At 38.7% G+C, this 18,100-nt stretch overlaps 1 protein-coding gene across 14 annotated transcripts in view; it reads right to left on the bottom strand.

Moving 5' to 3' along the window:
- LDB3 (LIM domain binding 3) overlaps window positions 1-18,100 on the bottom strand; it is a 116,148-nt gene that overhangs the window by 60,567 nt on the left and 37,481 nt on the right. For all 14 annotated transcript variants that reach the window (XM_039553729.1, XM_019286648.3, XM_039553730.1 and 11 more), the window contains 2 exons: window positions 17,561-17,712; window positions 4,195-4,270 (listed from right to left, as the gene is read on the bottom strand). In XM_039553729.1, coding sequence (XP_039409663.1) covers window positions 4,195-4,270; window positions 17,561-17,712 — 228 coding nt within the window. The remainder of the gene's footprint in view (window positions 1-4,194; window positions 4,271-17,560; window positions 17,713-18,100) is intronic.

An 18,100-nucleotide genomic window follows, 5' to 3' on the forward strand; every position in this document is an offset into this window, starting at 1 on the left:
GAATTACTGCCCCATCAGCAGCATATTTAGCTCTTTCCTCTTGTGACTAACAAAAAAATATCTCTGATTCAGCTTATTCCTGGGAGAATATTGTAGAATTATTTTTTTTCTCCAGTTCAGCATCAAAACCAGATTAATGCGGAATTTCTGAAACCGCTGCTGACTGTGAAGGGCAAATGTCTAATACTGAGCAGCAGCACTGAGCTTTCAGCATTGCATCACATGAAATGCAGCCAACAGTAACAAATGTTCCCCTGTTCCCCATCTCTCATCCCATTCTGTTTCACTGGCTGGAAAAGCAAGCTGACATTTCCAGCTCTGGGAGTCTGATGCTACCCCTCCAGCCGACCAGAAGAGGAGGCTCTGACACTGAGCAATGGGCTTCCCTCCACGGAGATTCTGGGATCGTGCAGCAAACGCTCACTGCGGGAGGAAAACTGCATAATGTCAGAGAATGAGCTTAAAACTGATAAATGTAGGGGAATCTCAAACGTTTTGAAATAGAAGGAAGCTAGGAATCAGCTCAATTTCTGTTCCGAAATATTATTTGTTTATAAAAATCCAGTTTCTATGGAAGGCAAATGTCCCTTCTTATGTATCAGGGAAGTGAGAAACCAATTTATATTGGGAGACACAATACCAAGTTTTGCAGGTCCTCTCCCTTTGACAGCTCATTTTCTATTTATCTATTGCTGTGACCCTACAGTCATTACTCACCTCTTGCACTTCTGGGAGAACAATTTTAACAGTATACCAGTGAATTTGACCACCCAATATGCTCAAGAAGCAATCGTTGCTTTAAATTTTTTAGAGAAAAAAGGGAATGGAGGCACCATGGCACTGAATGACTCTGCCCAAAGACATGATCAAACTGCTTTTGGCTGAGCCAGCTCTTCCATCCTATACTCTCCTTAAAAAGTCAGTCATCTCCATCTATTTTCTCTTAAACACAAAGGCTCCCAAATTTGGCAGGAGACAAATCATAAGTATGACAAGATCCTCACTGGTACTCCAAAATAAGTGTGTTCAGTAGTGTTTCACAATAAGCACAACACATAGCCATATTATTAAAAATAACAAGGCTGTCAGTACCTTCATGCAAAGGGACAAATGTTAAAGCCATGCTTAACCCTAAAGCTCCAGCTGGAATGTTTTGAACTGCACTGAGCTGAATCTTCACTTGTGTTGTGTCCCCTCTGGAGAGCTGCAGGAACTCATTGACTGATTGATGGCTTAGTTTAAATCCTTGGACTCAAGCTTACTCTTATTGTTATTTGAATACCTTCAACATTAACTATACCCTTTCTTCCAGCTATGCCCCACCTGTGCAAAAGACTTCACTAAATCAAAAAGATTTGACTAAACTAAATGAAAATTGTTTCCAGTTTGAGATTTATGTCAGATAAAGATATAGTGAAATTGAAAATCAACCAAGCTTTATTTCCAATAATAGTCTACATACTTATGGCTGCAGAACCTGCATCATCTATAACATTGATCAGTTTTGTGAAAGAATGACTGATCTTTCTGAAGAAATGTATACTTGTTTGCCTAAAACAAAACAAAAAAACAATGAAAGAAGAAGTGCAAGCTTGAAAATTAGTGGAAGGTGCAATCAGATCAGCAATAATATACAAGAGGATTTATGGTTTTAACTAGACACTGAAGTTACACATGCAGATTTGTTTAGCTAACATTGCCATGCCTTAACCTTAACCAGAGAAGGGTGAGGAAAGCTTCTCTTGCTGTATGAGGATGACACTGTCATGACTGTCTTGCAATGCAGTTTTTTGCTGATTTTTAAGAAATACAATCAAATTCATTTCATGTGAATCATCAGTCTAAACACTGTCAAGCAGAGGTGTGGAGGTGACTTCTGCCTGTGTGTCACAGAATTCTTCATTTCTACAGGGATACTGTTACTAGAAACAATAAAGGGACAAGCAAAGAAACCTTGGTTTTAAAGTGTATTTACTGTAAGGTACCTTACTGCAACATCAGCATTACACTGTTTCTATCAGTTATTTTTATTCTGGATTTTGAGACTTCACTAAGGGTTCAGTGCCTTCTTTCCCTTCCAAACAACCCCCAGAAAAGGATTCTTCTTCACTTAAAACTTACTGTTGTCCACTGGTATAGATGAGTGACACAAGTGTCCTCCTCTTGACCTGCAAAGGGTCTCCCCCTCCAGCACTCTACTGCTACCTCTTCCCCCTGGGTGAAAGACCCTACACCTAAGATCCTCCTGAATACTGCTAGATACCCTGTTTCCCACCATACCTTCTCAGGGATGCCACCCTTTTCCTCCAGAAAGGTTCCAGTAATTCTCTTTTCCAGCTGCTGTGACTGCCTGTAGCATGCTCAGAACAGGCTGCCTTCAGCAGCTTCTATAAACCTTTCCTGAGCACCTTGCACAGAATTCTCAAATTCTGAAAATGGCTTCAGTCCTTTGGTCCTCATCTCTCTCTGAAGGGTTAGAATAGGAAATATAAAATGTCTTTATGGCTTTCATGCCAAGGGCTCTTTTAGGATCCCTGCAGTGTCTACAGTTAACTTTTCTATACCGGAGATAATGGAGGGAGGAAATTGTTTTCTGTGGTAAACAGCTTTGAAGACCTATGGCAGAAATTTTAAAATTGACACTTGCCAAGGAAGAAATGCACTTGAAAGAGTTGTGAAAATCCAATATATAAAAGCTCTATGTGCCTATGGAGGAAGTAGACAAAATTTTCCTACCTGTGCAGGTGCTATAGAGCCCAAAAGGTAGGTGTCAATCTTGTGTTGGTGAGTGACTCTGATGAGACATCTACTCATTGCCTTGAACACTAACACCATTCTGTGTGGCTCTTGAGGGAAAATGAGAACTCCTTCCCCTTCCCGTCCCTATTACTTTGCTGGTGCAAATACCAGTTGAACCAAAAAGAATGATCCATCGCTTGTTTTCCTAGGAATTTCACAGTAGTGTTTGATGACTCTTCCAATAACTTCCTCCAAGATAACTTTTATAAAATCATGATATAAGCAGAAACAACTCTGAGCAAGATAAATTCTTAATTTCATCTTCCCTTGCCCAAAAAGTTTGTAAGATCCAGTCTGAAATAGCATTATTTCTGTCTCAACTAATAAATGGCCAGTCAGGGTAATTTAAAATTTCACAAAATAAAACTGAATAAAATTATTCCCCCCAGGTGCATTCTCTTCTGTTACCTTGAACCTATTTGCAGCAGTTTTAGGGATGATGTTACCATCTGTGCTCTGAATTTGGAAAGCATAGTGTTTATAAAAATTACTTAAAATTGATCTATGGAAGCTGGAATTGTCAAAAACAGTAGAACATCATCTAATTCCCCACGTATTTTGATCTTCAGTGTTTTTTATTTATATGCATGCTAGGGATGAAACTGGCACTGACAGAAGGGATAAGTTGCAGCAATGGAAACTTTACCTCCTGCCCATTTATCTAATCAAATGCATCAGCAATACAAATGTCCTACCCAGAGCCTGAGCCTAAGGATATATACACCATCTTTCAGGCACCCTTGCTCCTCAGTGTCTCTAAAGATACAGAAGATGAGTTGCCAGGTACAGTCAGTGTTTATTCTAAAATGAACATTTATTTTATGAAAGATTATGTGCTTTGACAGTGGAAACCAAGCCATCCATTTCCTCTGCCACTTGCTGTTATTCATTAAATTGACCTATCCTCTTTATTTTTTATTCTCAGGTCTTCTGAATCCTATGATAAGAACACTATACGATGCAAGCTTTCAAATGCCCTCACGTCCTCTTTCCAAATCAGTGTCATTTCAGTTGCAGTCAGGATGTGAATAGTCTGAGGCATAATCTAATGGCTCTCCCCAATGGTCTCTTGTTCTAACGGCTCTCTTTCTACAAAAGCAAATGTATATTTTGAGAAGCTTTAGTGGCTTCTTGTAGTCTAGAGGAAAACAGCTGCTCAGAATTGGTTAGACCAAATCACATCAAAGGATAGCTGGATGCTTTGGTCCTGCTAATAAGAAATCAGCAAAATAAGATCACCAATACCCTGCATTGCAGCAATTTTGCTGCCTGTGCATTCATTCAACGTTTAATGATTTGGGGCTGGCAAAAACTATTTCCTGTAGTAGATATTTACCTTGACCACAGTAGATAAAAATGGTATTCACTCTGGCTGAGGAGAAACGTGTCACTTACCTTCTGATGGGGAATTACAGCCCTGGGAGAGTCAATTCTGGGAGCTGTGGTTGAAACTGGCACTGGACGTTTAGATCTGGGGATCAAAAAAAAAAAAAAGGAAAAAAGGTGTGCAATCTGGACTCCTATTTTTCAGCTCTAATTTCATGCCAAAAAGCTGCTACATCAGGTCTGAAAGTTAAGCATAGCCTAGACTTTTTCTATCAATCATGAGGCTTTTTCTACATCTTCATTTACAGAGGTATTAAATGAGAGAAAAAGTTTGAGAAAATCTCTCTGAATGATGAAAATCCACCAGTTATGGATGCAGCTTCTGACTTGGGAGAACATCTGTTTTCCAATACTTGTGACAAACTGCATTTTCACAGATGAAAGTCAGCCACAACTAGATAAATTCAAGTTTGGGAAGCACTCTGGAAAAAGGGACTTAAAGGTGTTTTAAAATGCAGAGGCTAAACTTTGGTGCTGAGGCATCTAAAGAGCAACTCCTCAAAAGATTATTTAATAGCTTAAACTGTACAACTACAACTGCAATTACTTAAATCTCTCTGCAGGAAGAAACATGGGCTTCATTTCAGACAATTGAGTTTTTACAATGAGCAGAACACTACTGAAATAGCCCCTCCAAGTGCCTTTCACCTGTATTTGACAAATATATGTCCTTGATCGTTTAAAAAAGCCCCAAATAAACCCCACTAAAATGATTTGAAAACATACAGTTTGCCCTTTCATTGGTAAATAACAAAGAAAGCACAGTGGCAAATGCTAACTGAAGCACTTCTAGGATGCTCAGGTAAGTGAAGATGTAGTTGTGGGAGGTGTTGTGAGAATCTGCATAGTGCTGAACGCTCCCCTGAAATCGTTCCAGTACATATGGGATCACCAGAGAAAATGAAATAAAAAATGAAATAAAACCAAAAATAGTCAAAAGCATCAGAACTATACAAGTCATATCTCATTTCCAACCTACAGATCAGGATTATGCATCAAATTCGTATCTTTAAAAAGTACATTGCAAAATGAGGACAGGTACAAAAATGAAATAAAAATACTTAAAAGCTTACAAATCAAGTAGAAGCAACTGAGACATTTGGAAATGTCTGCTTTAGACAGGAGATGAAGAAGGGAAGACACTACAGAGGCTTAAAAAATAATGAATGGTAGAAAAAGGGAAATAAAACAACTCTTGTGGACATTGAGTGAAATTGAAAAGACAACACATATAAAATTGATAAAGGCAAACATCTTTTCCTAGAGAACTTGATTAACCTGAGGTGAAACTCATTGTTACAAGATATCATTGAGACTCTGAGAAGAGCAGAGTATCAGAAAGGATCAAACAGTTACACTTAACAACAAAAACCCCAAGAGCTGCTTTCTACTGGGTATAGTAAGTAAACATACAGACTCTCATTTTTCATGGCACAGCTTTAAAGACCTTCTGTGCTAGGTTCATTATTTCTTTACTGAGGGCTGTGTTGCACTTTCCTCTGAAATACTTACCAGGGGCATCTATCAGAGAGGGAAAGCTGAGCTAAACAGGAACAGGGCTCATCCCCAGTGGCAATTCCTGCATTAATACCCAGTTTCACACTGAGCTGTGTGTTTAACTTTAGCTACCACACAACATTTTTTCCATAAGCAGTAGTGAACATACAAAAAAAAGACCACCTAGGAAAAAGGAGTAATCCTTCCAGGAACTGGAAGATTTCCACTTAGAAGGTATGGAAATTTTGCTACTTTGAAAACCAAGCTGATTTAATAGATGCCTACCTCACAGCCAGGTACTATGAAAATGAACACAGTCTGAGGAGACAATGAAAACTGGCATTTTGTTAAACAATGTGTAATTACCCTGTGAAATTCACTGACAAAGTATTCCTGAAACAACAGGCTAGAAAATTATAATTCATACTCACAGCTGAAATATATCACAATATACTCCCTAAGACATAATTATCTTAGAAATAGATACCTTCAAGTGCTAAGAACAAGATCTACTCACTAACTGCCTAAACCAAACTTTCCTCAGGCAAGTTATCTTCCCTCAGGAATGAGTGTTGTACTCTTCCTCCACCCATTTTAGCTTAAAAAGAGAAACAATAAATCATATTTATGAGACATGCACATGTATCATGAAAGACAGCAAAAAAGAGAAAAAAAATCAACTGCAGCTCGTAACACATGGTAGCTGAAAACTGACAGTGACAGTTTATGAACACACAAAGATTTAGGAGATGATTCTGCTCCTCTTTCCATTACTGTAATTTCTGAAGTGACATTGGTGGACCTGGCCATACCATGTTAAATGTCCCCCAGCTCTGCTCACTGATGATGAATTTTAGCACCAGAGCAGCTCAGCACTGTAGATGTCGTTTGCCATATACAGAGGTGTAGCAAACAACGACTGCATATTTGATGCTTAACTGGGAAACAGTTGTATTGTGGCAAACAAATTTATTTACCAGACTATTCCATCACTTCCGATGTTTACTGTGTGTTTAGTTTTTCCTCTCTCATTACCTGACCACAGAAGATGATGCAAAAAAGCTGCATTTCTTCCACATTAGTGATAAAATACATCTGTCATTCACAGTGTTAGCCAAGATTTGTATTTGATACCAACTTGGAGGTTTTAAGATGTTACTTGAAAATGATGATGTTCCTACACAACTCTGACTTAGATGTTTATAGCTTTGATATTTAAAAACAGAATAATGAGGCTTGCTAGATCTAGCAGAGGCTTGCACCAGAGAAAAGGGCAGAAGAGGTGAAATCAATTTGTGGAATGAAAGTGTATGCACTTGCAGAATAAAGTGATTATTTACGTAAGAGTCATTACTCCTCCGGGAAAAACATCTGCAAGTTCAGAACATTCTTTTCTTCCTCCCTCCTTTGCTAGATGGATCAAATCCTGTAGCAACAGAAGTTTGATTTTCAAGTGATGATGGTGCTGAAGCAAACACATGTCCAGGTTTACATTTTAATCCATTGATTGTAAAATTATTTTATTCCAAACACTTGAGGCTGTAACTGCCCAGTAGGGCTATGAGAAGGATGAAAGCCCAAATTTCACAGATGACTGTGATAATTTTAGATTTGATGTTGAAATTTTTCATCAAGGTTCTTTTTCTTAGGCAATTAATTTGATTTCAACTTTTAGATACTTTCTTCTACATTTTCCAATTTAAAAATGGAAACAAAAACCTCATGTCAAAATGAGAACTTAGAACAGTTCTAATGATGACCAAATACATCATTTTGGTATTTTATTAAACTCTTCTCCTTCCCACAGATACACCTCTTCTCTGCCTCAATACTGGTTCTCTTTTTTAATGAAGTTCAAAACCAAGATGGATGTAGTTTTGTGAAGCAGTTCAATTTTGATAACACTGCTAAAATGACTGCCAGAATTTCTACTTGTTCCCACCTACCAAAACAGATCTTTAATTGAAGAACACTTGACTTCAATCCTGGTATTTCTGTACTCACAACAAAGGTTCATTAGGAGTCAACTGCACTGAGGAGCTGCCTGCCTAAGGAAGGGCTGCAAAGGAGTTCTGTGATGCACTAGCAGTTTAAATTGCATCCTCAGGAGAGCAGAATATTGTACTTGCAGAGAGGTGACATGATCTAAGAGATAATAGCTCTTTTTCATCTTCATGGGGCTTTTTTCTACTTCCTATCTTCACAGTCAGTGTCTACCTTTTCTAATTCTCAGGAAAACTAAAATCAACATTTCTTTCTTACAGTATGCTTTTTCACTTATCATTTTTGACACATGAGCACTTATTTACAACTTCTTGAATAGCTTAATAATTGTATCCTAGTATTTCAACTACTACAAAATGAAAAGGCATCAAGTGCATTGAAAGGTAATAAAACAGACTAGATTAGGATTAGAAATGCTTAGAAAACATTTTACGTACTTCAGCTATCACCTAACTGAAATGGAGTCATTCTGGGGTGCAGCAGGTGAGCACAGAGCAGGATGCAAAACAAAACATGTAGAATATGGCTTCTTATATATATGTTTTAATGCATTAATATTCCTGATAATTTGGTGGGGATGGTGCTGGGAGTGTCAGCGAGAGACATAAAGAGACTAAGCATTACTCATGGTTATCAATTTGAGGTGTCCATTTAATAAATGCTAAGATAGTAATGTGCCAGTTAAATGTTCAGCTAACCAGTGAATTAGGCAGCCAAACAGAAGCTGCTGCATGTTTCTAAGTCTTGCACAGAAAACCTTGAGTCCCACGATACCGTGGTGTAATTCTCTATGCCGTACCTGGGACATCAGCAACCACTTAGTGACTCCAATGAGAATCACAAAGAACATTTCACAGTACTTCAAATACAACTGTGATCACTCTGGGCCTAGGATCAGACCTACTTTCCCCCTCTCAGGATATCATCTGTGCCTGCAATAAAACTGACAAATACTTCCACCAGTACTTTTGCTCTCTATGTATCAATGGCAAATGCAAATATTAACATTTGGCTGGATGACTGATTCATTAATTATTTCCCTGCGTTATGCTGCACTCCGATTGCAAGTTGGGCAATCACACTTTCCAGATCTAACGTTCATGCCCACAGCAACATAAGGACAAAAGCTTGCTAGGCATAGAGGGCATCAGCCCAAAAGGAAGCAGCTATCCAATAAACAAGCTGTTTGGAAGTATGTAATACCAATTTTCCCTTAGAAGGAATCTGAGGCAACCGCAAACATTATGGGATAGAAAGGGAAAGTAAAAGGGAAGAAGCCTTGGAGATTTTTGTGAAAGGGAGGAAAGAAAGCGAACAGAAGCCAGTACGTGAAAAGATGAGATTTTTGCAAAGGCTCTCCTGATCTCTCTTTGACCCTTTCTACTTCTCTGGCATCTGCACAGTACCTGGTGCATCCTCCTTACTCCTCCCCTGCTATGGAAAATCCCTCGTTTCCTGAACTGCCCCACATTCTGCCCTCCAGCCTGTTCCCTCCTGAATGGAGTCACTGGCTGCCAATGCCTCCATCTGCTCTTAATTGACTTGGTACTGACACTCAAATTCCTCCATCCCAGCAGCTTCTATGGGCAAACAGAGAGGCTCTACCAGTATCCCTGCAGCTCTGTCCTGGGGGTGACAGTTATCCACAGAGTACCAAGTATGAATGCTGAGCACATGCCTGGCACTCACCCAGTACACACAGAAAGCTCCACACTTAACCTCCAAGGAGCATGGACACCTTTACTCAGGCAGGATACTTCTCCGTCTCCTTCTTCCTGTCTTTGCATTGTTTTTAAACCATTTCCAAAAATTTCCTCTACATGTCACTACTGCAAACTTAGGTAAGCCGTAAAAAAAAGTGGGTTCCTACCAAGGAAATTTCATTCAGCTGCAAAACTTGTTTATGCTGTCATGGGTTGAATTTCTATGGAGAGGTGTATTCATTAACACTGTTGAAGAAATACATTAATTTATATCAAATTTATATGCAGCCCAGTGCAGACAAACCCACAGTCCTCCTGAAATACTCAGAAATACATAAACAGGTATTGATTATACATAGGAAGCTACTACTCTCACCAATAATAAATTGGTTAATTGCAGAATTTGCATTGCCTACCTATAGACAACGTTAGTTCAGAATCAAAACCAAGAAGCTTAAATGCAATCAAATTTATCAGAGAGGGATCAAGGCTTAATGGCATAAAAACTTCAGATATAGCATCCCACTTGGAACCTGAAGTTCAGCATAATTTTTTATTATTAATGATTTAATTATTAGACAGATTATTTATAATTACTGAGAGATGCTAAAAAAATCTACTTAAGGTAAACATATAAATAATGAAAAGATTTGTTAGTTTAAGATCATGAGAAAAGATGCTTGGGTTACGAAAGGATCTAATTGGTAAAGCAAAGAATTAATTAGTAATAATAAAGAGCAGAAGAGGCACTAAATAAAGATTCAATTCTAGCCTATCATACCCTGGTCTTAAGATGTGATACAACTCTCCCCATTAAACATAATAAATAACAGTTTTGAAGAATTTAGTATCAAATATTTAAGTAAGTTCTTTAGCTGAAAAATATCTGAAGTGAGCCAAAATGATTTCCTCTGCTTATTCTTCATCTCCCATGCAAATAGTGCACCTGAGACTTAGACTACCCCCAATTCCAGTATCATTAGGGTCTTCCTGCAGTCCTGCACCTCTTGGCTTCTTAGCAGCTTCCTTTTGGGTGAAAGACATTCAGGGTCAGATTTCAGAGCAGCAACGGAGACTGATGTAGGGAACTGCCCTAAACAGCCAGCTCCAGAATCAGGAAATCACATCCAATGATTCTCAAAATAATAACGTAAGGCTTTGTAACTGCCTTCTGTTCAGTCAGAGGAGTTCAAGTGTTGTCTAAATCCAAACAGATTTCTAGCATTACACAGAAAAAGTCTGGTTTTCCCCCTACCACTGATCATTTTCTAAAAGCAAAAGCCTAACTCAGTATACTTCAAGCATCCTGACCACATTTGTTTCCTGAATCCATTAATGAAGTGAATTTACTTAGTTAATTTTCTTGTAACTCCTCTTCATTAGGATGTGGACCTCACAGTGTCTTATGGCTTTTAGAGCACTTCTAATGAACATATACGGGAGAGAAAAATTAATGAACATATATAATTAGACCTAACTACAGTCTTCCTCATTTAGGCCTTCACCTTCTGTTTCCTAAAGCTAAAACACTTCAGTGAACTTTCCATTAAGATCTGTATCTGAGACTTTGATTAAAAACATAATTCTATGTCTTACGACTAAGTGGTTAAAGTTAGCCAGGACTTGTCAAAAGAATTTGTCTCCTTTGGAGGTATTTAAGTGCTGTTTGATGCAGTAACACCCCAGGGCCAGCCTGTGCACAGTGCTCAGCACTGATGTGCTTCAGCAGTCACCAGCCAGGGACAGCACAGATATCAAGAGCTGCCTTGATGCCCCTGACAGTGCCTGACAACCAGGCAAAACAGACCTTGGTGTATCACTGCAAGAAACAATGCATCACCAATAATTCAGAGTTTGTGGGAGAAAAAACAAATTAGGCCAGACAGCTTTTACAGAGGTTGGTGGGCAAGAAACACCAGGGTAAAAGGGATCCAAAGGACTTCGAAAAATTCATAAGCACAAAGAACATTTACAAGATTTATCTAGTAAAGGCTTAGTGTTTTACCTAATTGAAAAATTCCTCATTCCTCTTCTAAGAAATACTTTGTCATCCATTCCAATTAGCTTTAAGTGTATAATTCACATTTTTCCATCACCATGCTTAAGCTAATCAGTATTAATAAGAAAAGGTCCCAGCCTGAACACACAGCGACCTTCCCATCTATTGTAACATTTTGGCTAACATTATCTACTTCGTCCTTGCAGAAAGCAACCAGGAAGTGTTTGTCTGAAAGAATACAACTGCCATGTATATTTACTAAGCTGTGTCAGCCCCACTGACTTCAGTGAGATGGGTCCATGGTACCCACCTTGACCTTTCCATGGTGAGTGAAATATAATATGTGACAGAATTCACATGGAGATTCTCTTTAGGGAACCCGGAAAATATTTCTCACATAAAACGATGAATTTTAACCTCACCTCTAAGCTGGTATTTGGGGAGGGGGAAAAAGTGATGTGCACTCTGAGAACAGTTCTAATCCCTAAGTAGAATCTTGTTGCAATGAAAATTTCACTGCCCTTTAAAGCCTTGGCATATATCCACAGTTTCCAGGCTCTTTCCTAAAACTAACAAGGACACTTTATGCAGTGAGTGTAAACAGCAGTCCACTCAATTAAACTGCTCATGTAAGGAATATATTTGTATTTATTGCAGTGACTGACATTGATACTTTATTTTATTTTCCATTGAAATAGCTGCTCATGAATTTCACCAGCATTAAATGTTACTACTCAAAGACAGTAGCCCACAGTCCTGTCCAAATGATAGCCTGACATCTGAAAACAAATCCTACTGTCCTCTCATACCTGCACACAGAGACAACTGGGCACACAATGGGAGTCACCTCTATTTCACAGAGGGAGGGAGGACCATCTCTCTCAGTAATACAATGTAGCTCCCTTAACCCACTAGCGGGTATGCCTTTTTTAATGCTTTAAGCATATAGAATCACCAGAAGGAAGGAAAAAAACCTTGGCTGTTGGTGGCAGATGACTCTCAGAACATGTCTAAGAAAAATGAGCTAACTGGTATGACATGTCATATCCACCATTAGTGTTCTTTTTTCTACTAATCTGCTTAACATTCCGAATAGCCCAACTTGTTCAGACCATGCTTTCATCAATACTGTACATATAGTTCCAATTTACCCTGAACTGGGACAGATACCATCTTTTAATTCTTCTGAGCATAAATACAGCCCTATTCTGGTTCTGATTCAAATGTGCCCATCAGATGACCTAAAACATGCACAGAATTGGTTACTACTCCCAGCTTCAGACAAAAGAAAGCAGTTTACAATAGCCACTGAGTTCTCCTTGCTTGCAGTTTGCTGTCACCACATGCTTTATTTATAGTAGGCCTGAAATAAATACTGCAGGATCAGCCATCTTTTGGTGCTGCACAAATAAGGAAAGCTATTAAATATTTACCGTAAGTCTCTCATAGCCTTGCCTCTGACACTTTCCCTTTCAGTAGAGAAAAGAATTATTTAGCTCATGATTTTCCAGCAAAAGACAGTCAATTGTGACTGTCTGGAAGCAAAGGGTAGCATCACTGGCATGCCCTGGGAGGGGGAAGTTTTGTCAATGTGCACCAGGCACAGAAGTCTCCACCTCCCCTGCTCCTCTCCGGCAGCACAGAGTGACGCCGAAGCGGAGCCTTGGAGTGACACAGGAATGTTTGTGCCAGCAGAACGAGGCACACTCATGTTACAGCACTTTCCAAAACTAAGCCAGTACATTTGGTGAATCCTTTCCAAGGAGGCTGATCAGATTACTTGAGTTAAGATCAAATGAATGTTGTGGATGCTCCAGTGAAACATGTTGACAAATAATGCTGCTCTCTTGTGCACTGAACTTATTGTGCATTTAAAAAAGAAACCCAATTGTATGAAATAAAAATATATTTTGCACGCATTTTGTTTTTCACTGTGAACTGAATACTGCAGGATCCAACCTTTATGGCCTAATATCTGTGGAACAGACAGACAGTTAAAGATGAACTTTGACTGGCCTAGAATTAAAATGCCTGAGGGCAGCTGTGTAGCTCAAGTAACTGATTAGAAACTGATACTGAAAAATGACTGAGAACTGAACTGCAGGAGGTCACAAAAAGACTAAAAGCAAAGCAATGTCTTTTTCCACCCCAACCCAAGCCATTATAGAGTATGATCATAGCCTTCCCTAGCATGGTCCAGCAGAACTAGCACCTAGAGCAATACATGTTTCTAAGGAATAAGCTGCATCTACAGAGGTATGAAATGCTTTAGAGTATCAGCCTGGTTTGCCTGAGTGCCTCATGGGAGTTCTGCTGAGTAATAGTGCACAGTGCCAAAGACACTTCTTTCCTTCTCCTCTCACTCCCGCACTCTTTTCTTCAGCAAAAAAGAATTCACTTCCTAGATGTACTTAGTCCCCTAAAACTTAAGGAAGTAGTGCTAGTCTGAAGGGTCCCATACATTCCCACATAACTGGATCACATGTCCCTTTCTCCAGACATGGTCCAAATACTTCAACTCCCTGGCACTTGCCTGTCTGCATCCTTTAGCTTCCCAAAAGCAGCAAAAGGAGGCACACTGCAGGCTCTAGAGAAATAGGCAGCCAGACAATTCAGCTCAAGCCACTAACAAGTTCTGGCTGCCTGATCAAACCTCTGGCACAGCTGGCAAGACTTCCAGTCTAATTTTGTGGGTTTATGTGAAAACATAGCATGGATGAGGTGATAAGAACGAATTTAAGAGGGAGTTTAGGGAAGGAAGTTGTCAGAAAAAACTTGACACCTGCAAACTCCTGAACCCATGACTGAAACATGGAGAACTCCAATCAGGCCAGCACTGAACATTCATAGAAGAGCTATGTTAGTGCAACTTGAACAGTGCAGGTGGTACTTGAATTAAAACTAAGCTAAGAATCATAGAATCCCATTGTTTAGGCAGGCAAGTAGGAATGGGGTCACTTAACACTCCCTTTTTTCTGTGTTTGATGTCTTGCAGTTGGACGTCCTGCACAAGTGCTGACATCATGTACAGGTTTTCTTGACGGCCAAATTAAAACAATAACCAGTTCCCACCCTGAAAAAAGCCCAGAGGGAACAGAAGTGTTGTAATAAAAGTGAGTAGCAGCAAACACTGTCTTAACTGTCAGGTTATAAACAATGCTCATGAAACCTTCATGGCCACGATCAATAAAGGGAAAGGCCATCGCTCTTGAGAGCCAAGAACCATTAGAAAAAGCTTTCTATCTCGGAGCATTTACGTCGAGATTTCACATGCCGCTGCTTCTTCCATGGCCTTACAGATTAAACAAATATGATCAGTTCTACTTCCAGTGCTGCAACAGCAAAACCAAGCCACAGATTGCCTGGTAAGGCATTCCATGACCTTGAAACATACTCTGTAGAGCCATCTGACTGCTTCACATACATGTCCAAAATCATCACAATTTAGAGCTTAAGTTTTCCTATCACAACAGTCAATCTCCTAATGCACATATGTGCCTTTTCCAATGTTTCCAAACTTCTATACAAATAGGCTAAGTGAGCACTTCCATCTCTGTGCTCTTTATGGCAACTAGGGCTGTTTTTCCATAGTACTAGAACACTCCGCTCCAGTTTCATTGCTGCAAGCCATGTCTAAAAAAAGTCAAAGTGATCTCTTAGCACAGTCATTTTCCTGGTAACCAAGTCCCAGGAGATTTTGCCTCTCTTCTGTCTTGTTCTTATTTGGTTGAAGGTTACTATCCCTTGTCACTGCTACCTTATTTTTCATGTTAACTGTTACTCTTTTCACCAGTCCAATATTTGCAAAATTTTTTTGTTGAAAAAAGTATACTGCATTGTAAATTTTGGGCAGGTGACTAAACTGACAATCGTTCTGTCCTTAGGTAAATTAACTCGTTAGTGTCCAAGGAAAAAATATTTTTTAAGGCAAGATTAATAGAACTTCCTGAATATAGTGGAGATGTCTTTTGTTCAAGACACTGGACCTTTAATAGGGTTGCTAGAGTTTAACTTGTATAAATACTGAATTGTGCAAAGCAAAAGCCAGCTTAACGCCTCTGAGCACAATTTTTTGAATAGCCCCATATCATCTAAGAAAAAAACATTATTTAAAAAAAAATACTTCTCAGTTTTTGTCATTGGTTTTTCCCAGTGAAGCTGGAATGGGTCACCAAGGCGAACTAATAGCTCACATCATAAAGCAGCTGAAGAGAAGAGTCCATTAAATGTATAAGTTCAGAGTCAAAACATGATCTGAGAAAGTTTTCATTTGCTAAAAAAAGCCATTTTATGATCTATTTATGTTTACTAGTATTTCACTTTACCTTATGCCATTTTCCTTCTTTTCAAAATGGATTGTAGTTCATCTACATCTATTATCTATGCAAGCATATTTCAGTCTGTGGAACACTCCATTACTGCTTTCTTTGGTTGTTCATTACACATATAACTTGAGTATCTGAATTATATATTATTGTTTAGGAATAAAAAGACAGGGAAAGCCTTAAAAAACAATAGAAGAAAAAATAAATAGAGATGAAAACAATTAATAATGGCACTTCCACTAGTTTTCTTTTTACTTTTTTCTTAATGACGTGGCCACTAGAATTGCTGGTGATGTAATTTAGAGGTCAGCAAATAAAAAAGCCTAATTATTACTCAAATGAAATATCTCTGGCAACACTTGATCAAAATTACTGTTTTAAGTGACTTGTCTCTGTGATACATATTAGGATAATCTGGATTTGTTAGACACAAATTTGGAAATCCTTCTCCTGTGTCTATGGAGAGATGTTGTTGAGAGATGTTGTTTTGTAGTTTTAAATACCAGGCCATAGAGGCAGACACTGGACAACTTTTCAGGTTCAATATCCAGGAAAATTAATACTAAATGTGCAAGAACACAAAGCACAGTAAGAAATGTTTTCTCTCAATGCAAAACCACAAAGATCCAGCAGAAAGACAGACAGAAGTTCTAAAACACTCAGAAAAGATTTTCCTTAACTTTCAAATACAAAATAATCCAGAACAATGTAAATCTTTGTAAAAAATAAATATATACATTTGTAATAACAGTAGCACTCAGAGTGAAGAGAAAAGAAGCTGGAGTGGGTGTGAGGATGAGAATTCAACTACATGAATCAAGGTAGTGTTTTTCTACTCTATCTGGAACACTCAAAGACAAACTTAAAGCCTTGGGGGAAAATCAGCCATACATTTTCCTTTATAATACCCCATCCTGTCTTGGAAACCTCATCTAAACTTCTTATTCTTTAGCTTTTAGTCTGTTCCTGATACTGATTATCTCTACTGCGCATTCATGTAAGAGATTTTTTGGTTTATTCTCAGAAATTGTACTTCCACACTACAGTTTGTTTTCTGTACTTGTCTTTGCCTACCCTGTACAAAAATTACCTTCTTCACAATGCAATAAAACTAGCAGCTACTTCGCTTTCTATGATTATGGAGCTTTAAATATTAATACGTTTATTACAGAAATCCTCTGTGCAAGGTTATCTAACTTGAGAATAAGTTTCCTTGGAAGCAACATTAACCGGAAAAAGTTAAAAGACCTATTAACTGCTTTCTAAATGGCAAGACAACTTTTATCACATCTCTATGTTAAAACCTGCCCTCTCCATGTTCTATTGCTTCCCTTTCCTGCACTTGGGCTACATCTTTCTTATTCAGTCAGATGCTGAGCTCTTGCAAACTCACAGGTGCCAGACCATTGGCACAAATTCTCAGTCTGCTGCAACTATTCTTCCTGGGAATGACAGGTTCCTCCCGTGCACTCATAACACTTAATAGGATTGTTGTTTCTAGAACAGTCGTTCATCGATTAACCAAACTAAACTGTGTTGCCCACATGAGAATAAACAAAAGAAACATCACTTCTGTATTTAACAGAAGCTTGAGTGGACACGAGATTACACCTGTATTCAATAGGCTAAATCCCACACAGACACACTCGACACAACCATTCAATTTCTATAGGAATCTATACTGACTTCTACAAGAATCAGAGCAGATTTTGGCTTTCTATCTCATATCTGTGCCATGAGCACTTCAAATAAATCTAACAGACAGAGGTAAAACACTTGCAACCTTTAGTCACAAGTTTCATAGGTTGTCCTTAGGAATGCAAAGAGTTTAAGTTATACCAACATACTTCTGAAGAGTGAGGCTCAGGTTGTGGCTGGCTGATTTGATCTTGTTCTGGGCCTCCAGGTGGGTCATGCTGTCAGTGTTGACTCCATCAATGGCCACGACAAGGTCCCCCTGGTTCATCTGTGACTGTGCTGCCTTGCTGCCAGGGGTGATCTGTGTGGGAAAAGACAAAAGAAAAAGTCTTATCCTGATAAGCCATTCTGTATGGAAAACAGTTGAAGAACTCACCCAGAATTATAGTACAGAATAGATACAGCAGCTGTATCCATTACTGTATGGGTGAAAAATCAAAATTTATGGAAATTAAACAAATCAAAGTGAACTCACACTTCTGCAAAGGTCCAGGACACCATCTACTTGTTGTTACTTCATTTCGAGAGGTTAAGCCCAATGTAGTGGTTCCCTTACCCCCTATTATCACTATCTCAAGGGGATAATTATCTCTATTTATATAGCAACAGCATATAAAGACATTACTCAGAAGCAGAAAACTAATGAACCACTATCCACTGCATGATTTTATTGTATTTTTCCTCCTAAA

This window comes from Corvus cornix, chromosome 6 (assembly GCF_000738735.6).
Source record: "Corvus cornix cornix isolate S_Up_H32 chromosome 6, ASM73873v5, whole genome shotgun sequence".
Taxonomy (NCBI): Eukaryota; Metazoa; Chordata; class Aves; order Passeriformes; family Corvidae; genus Corvus; species Corvus cornix.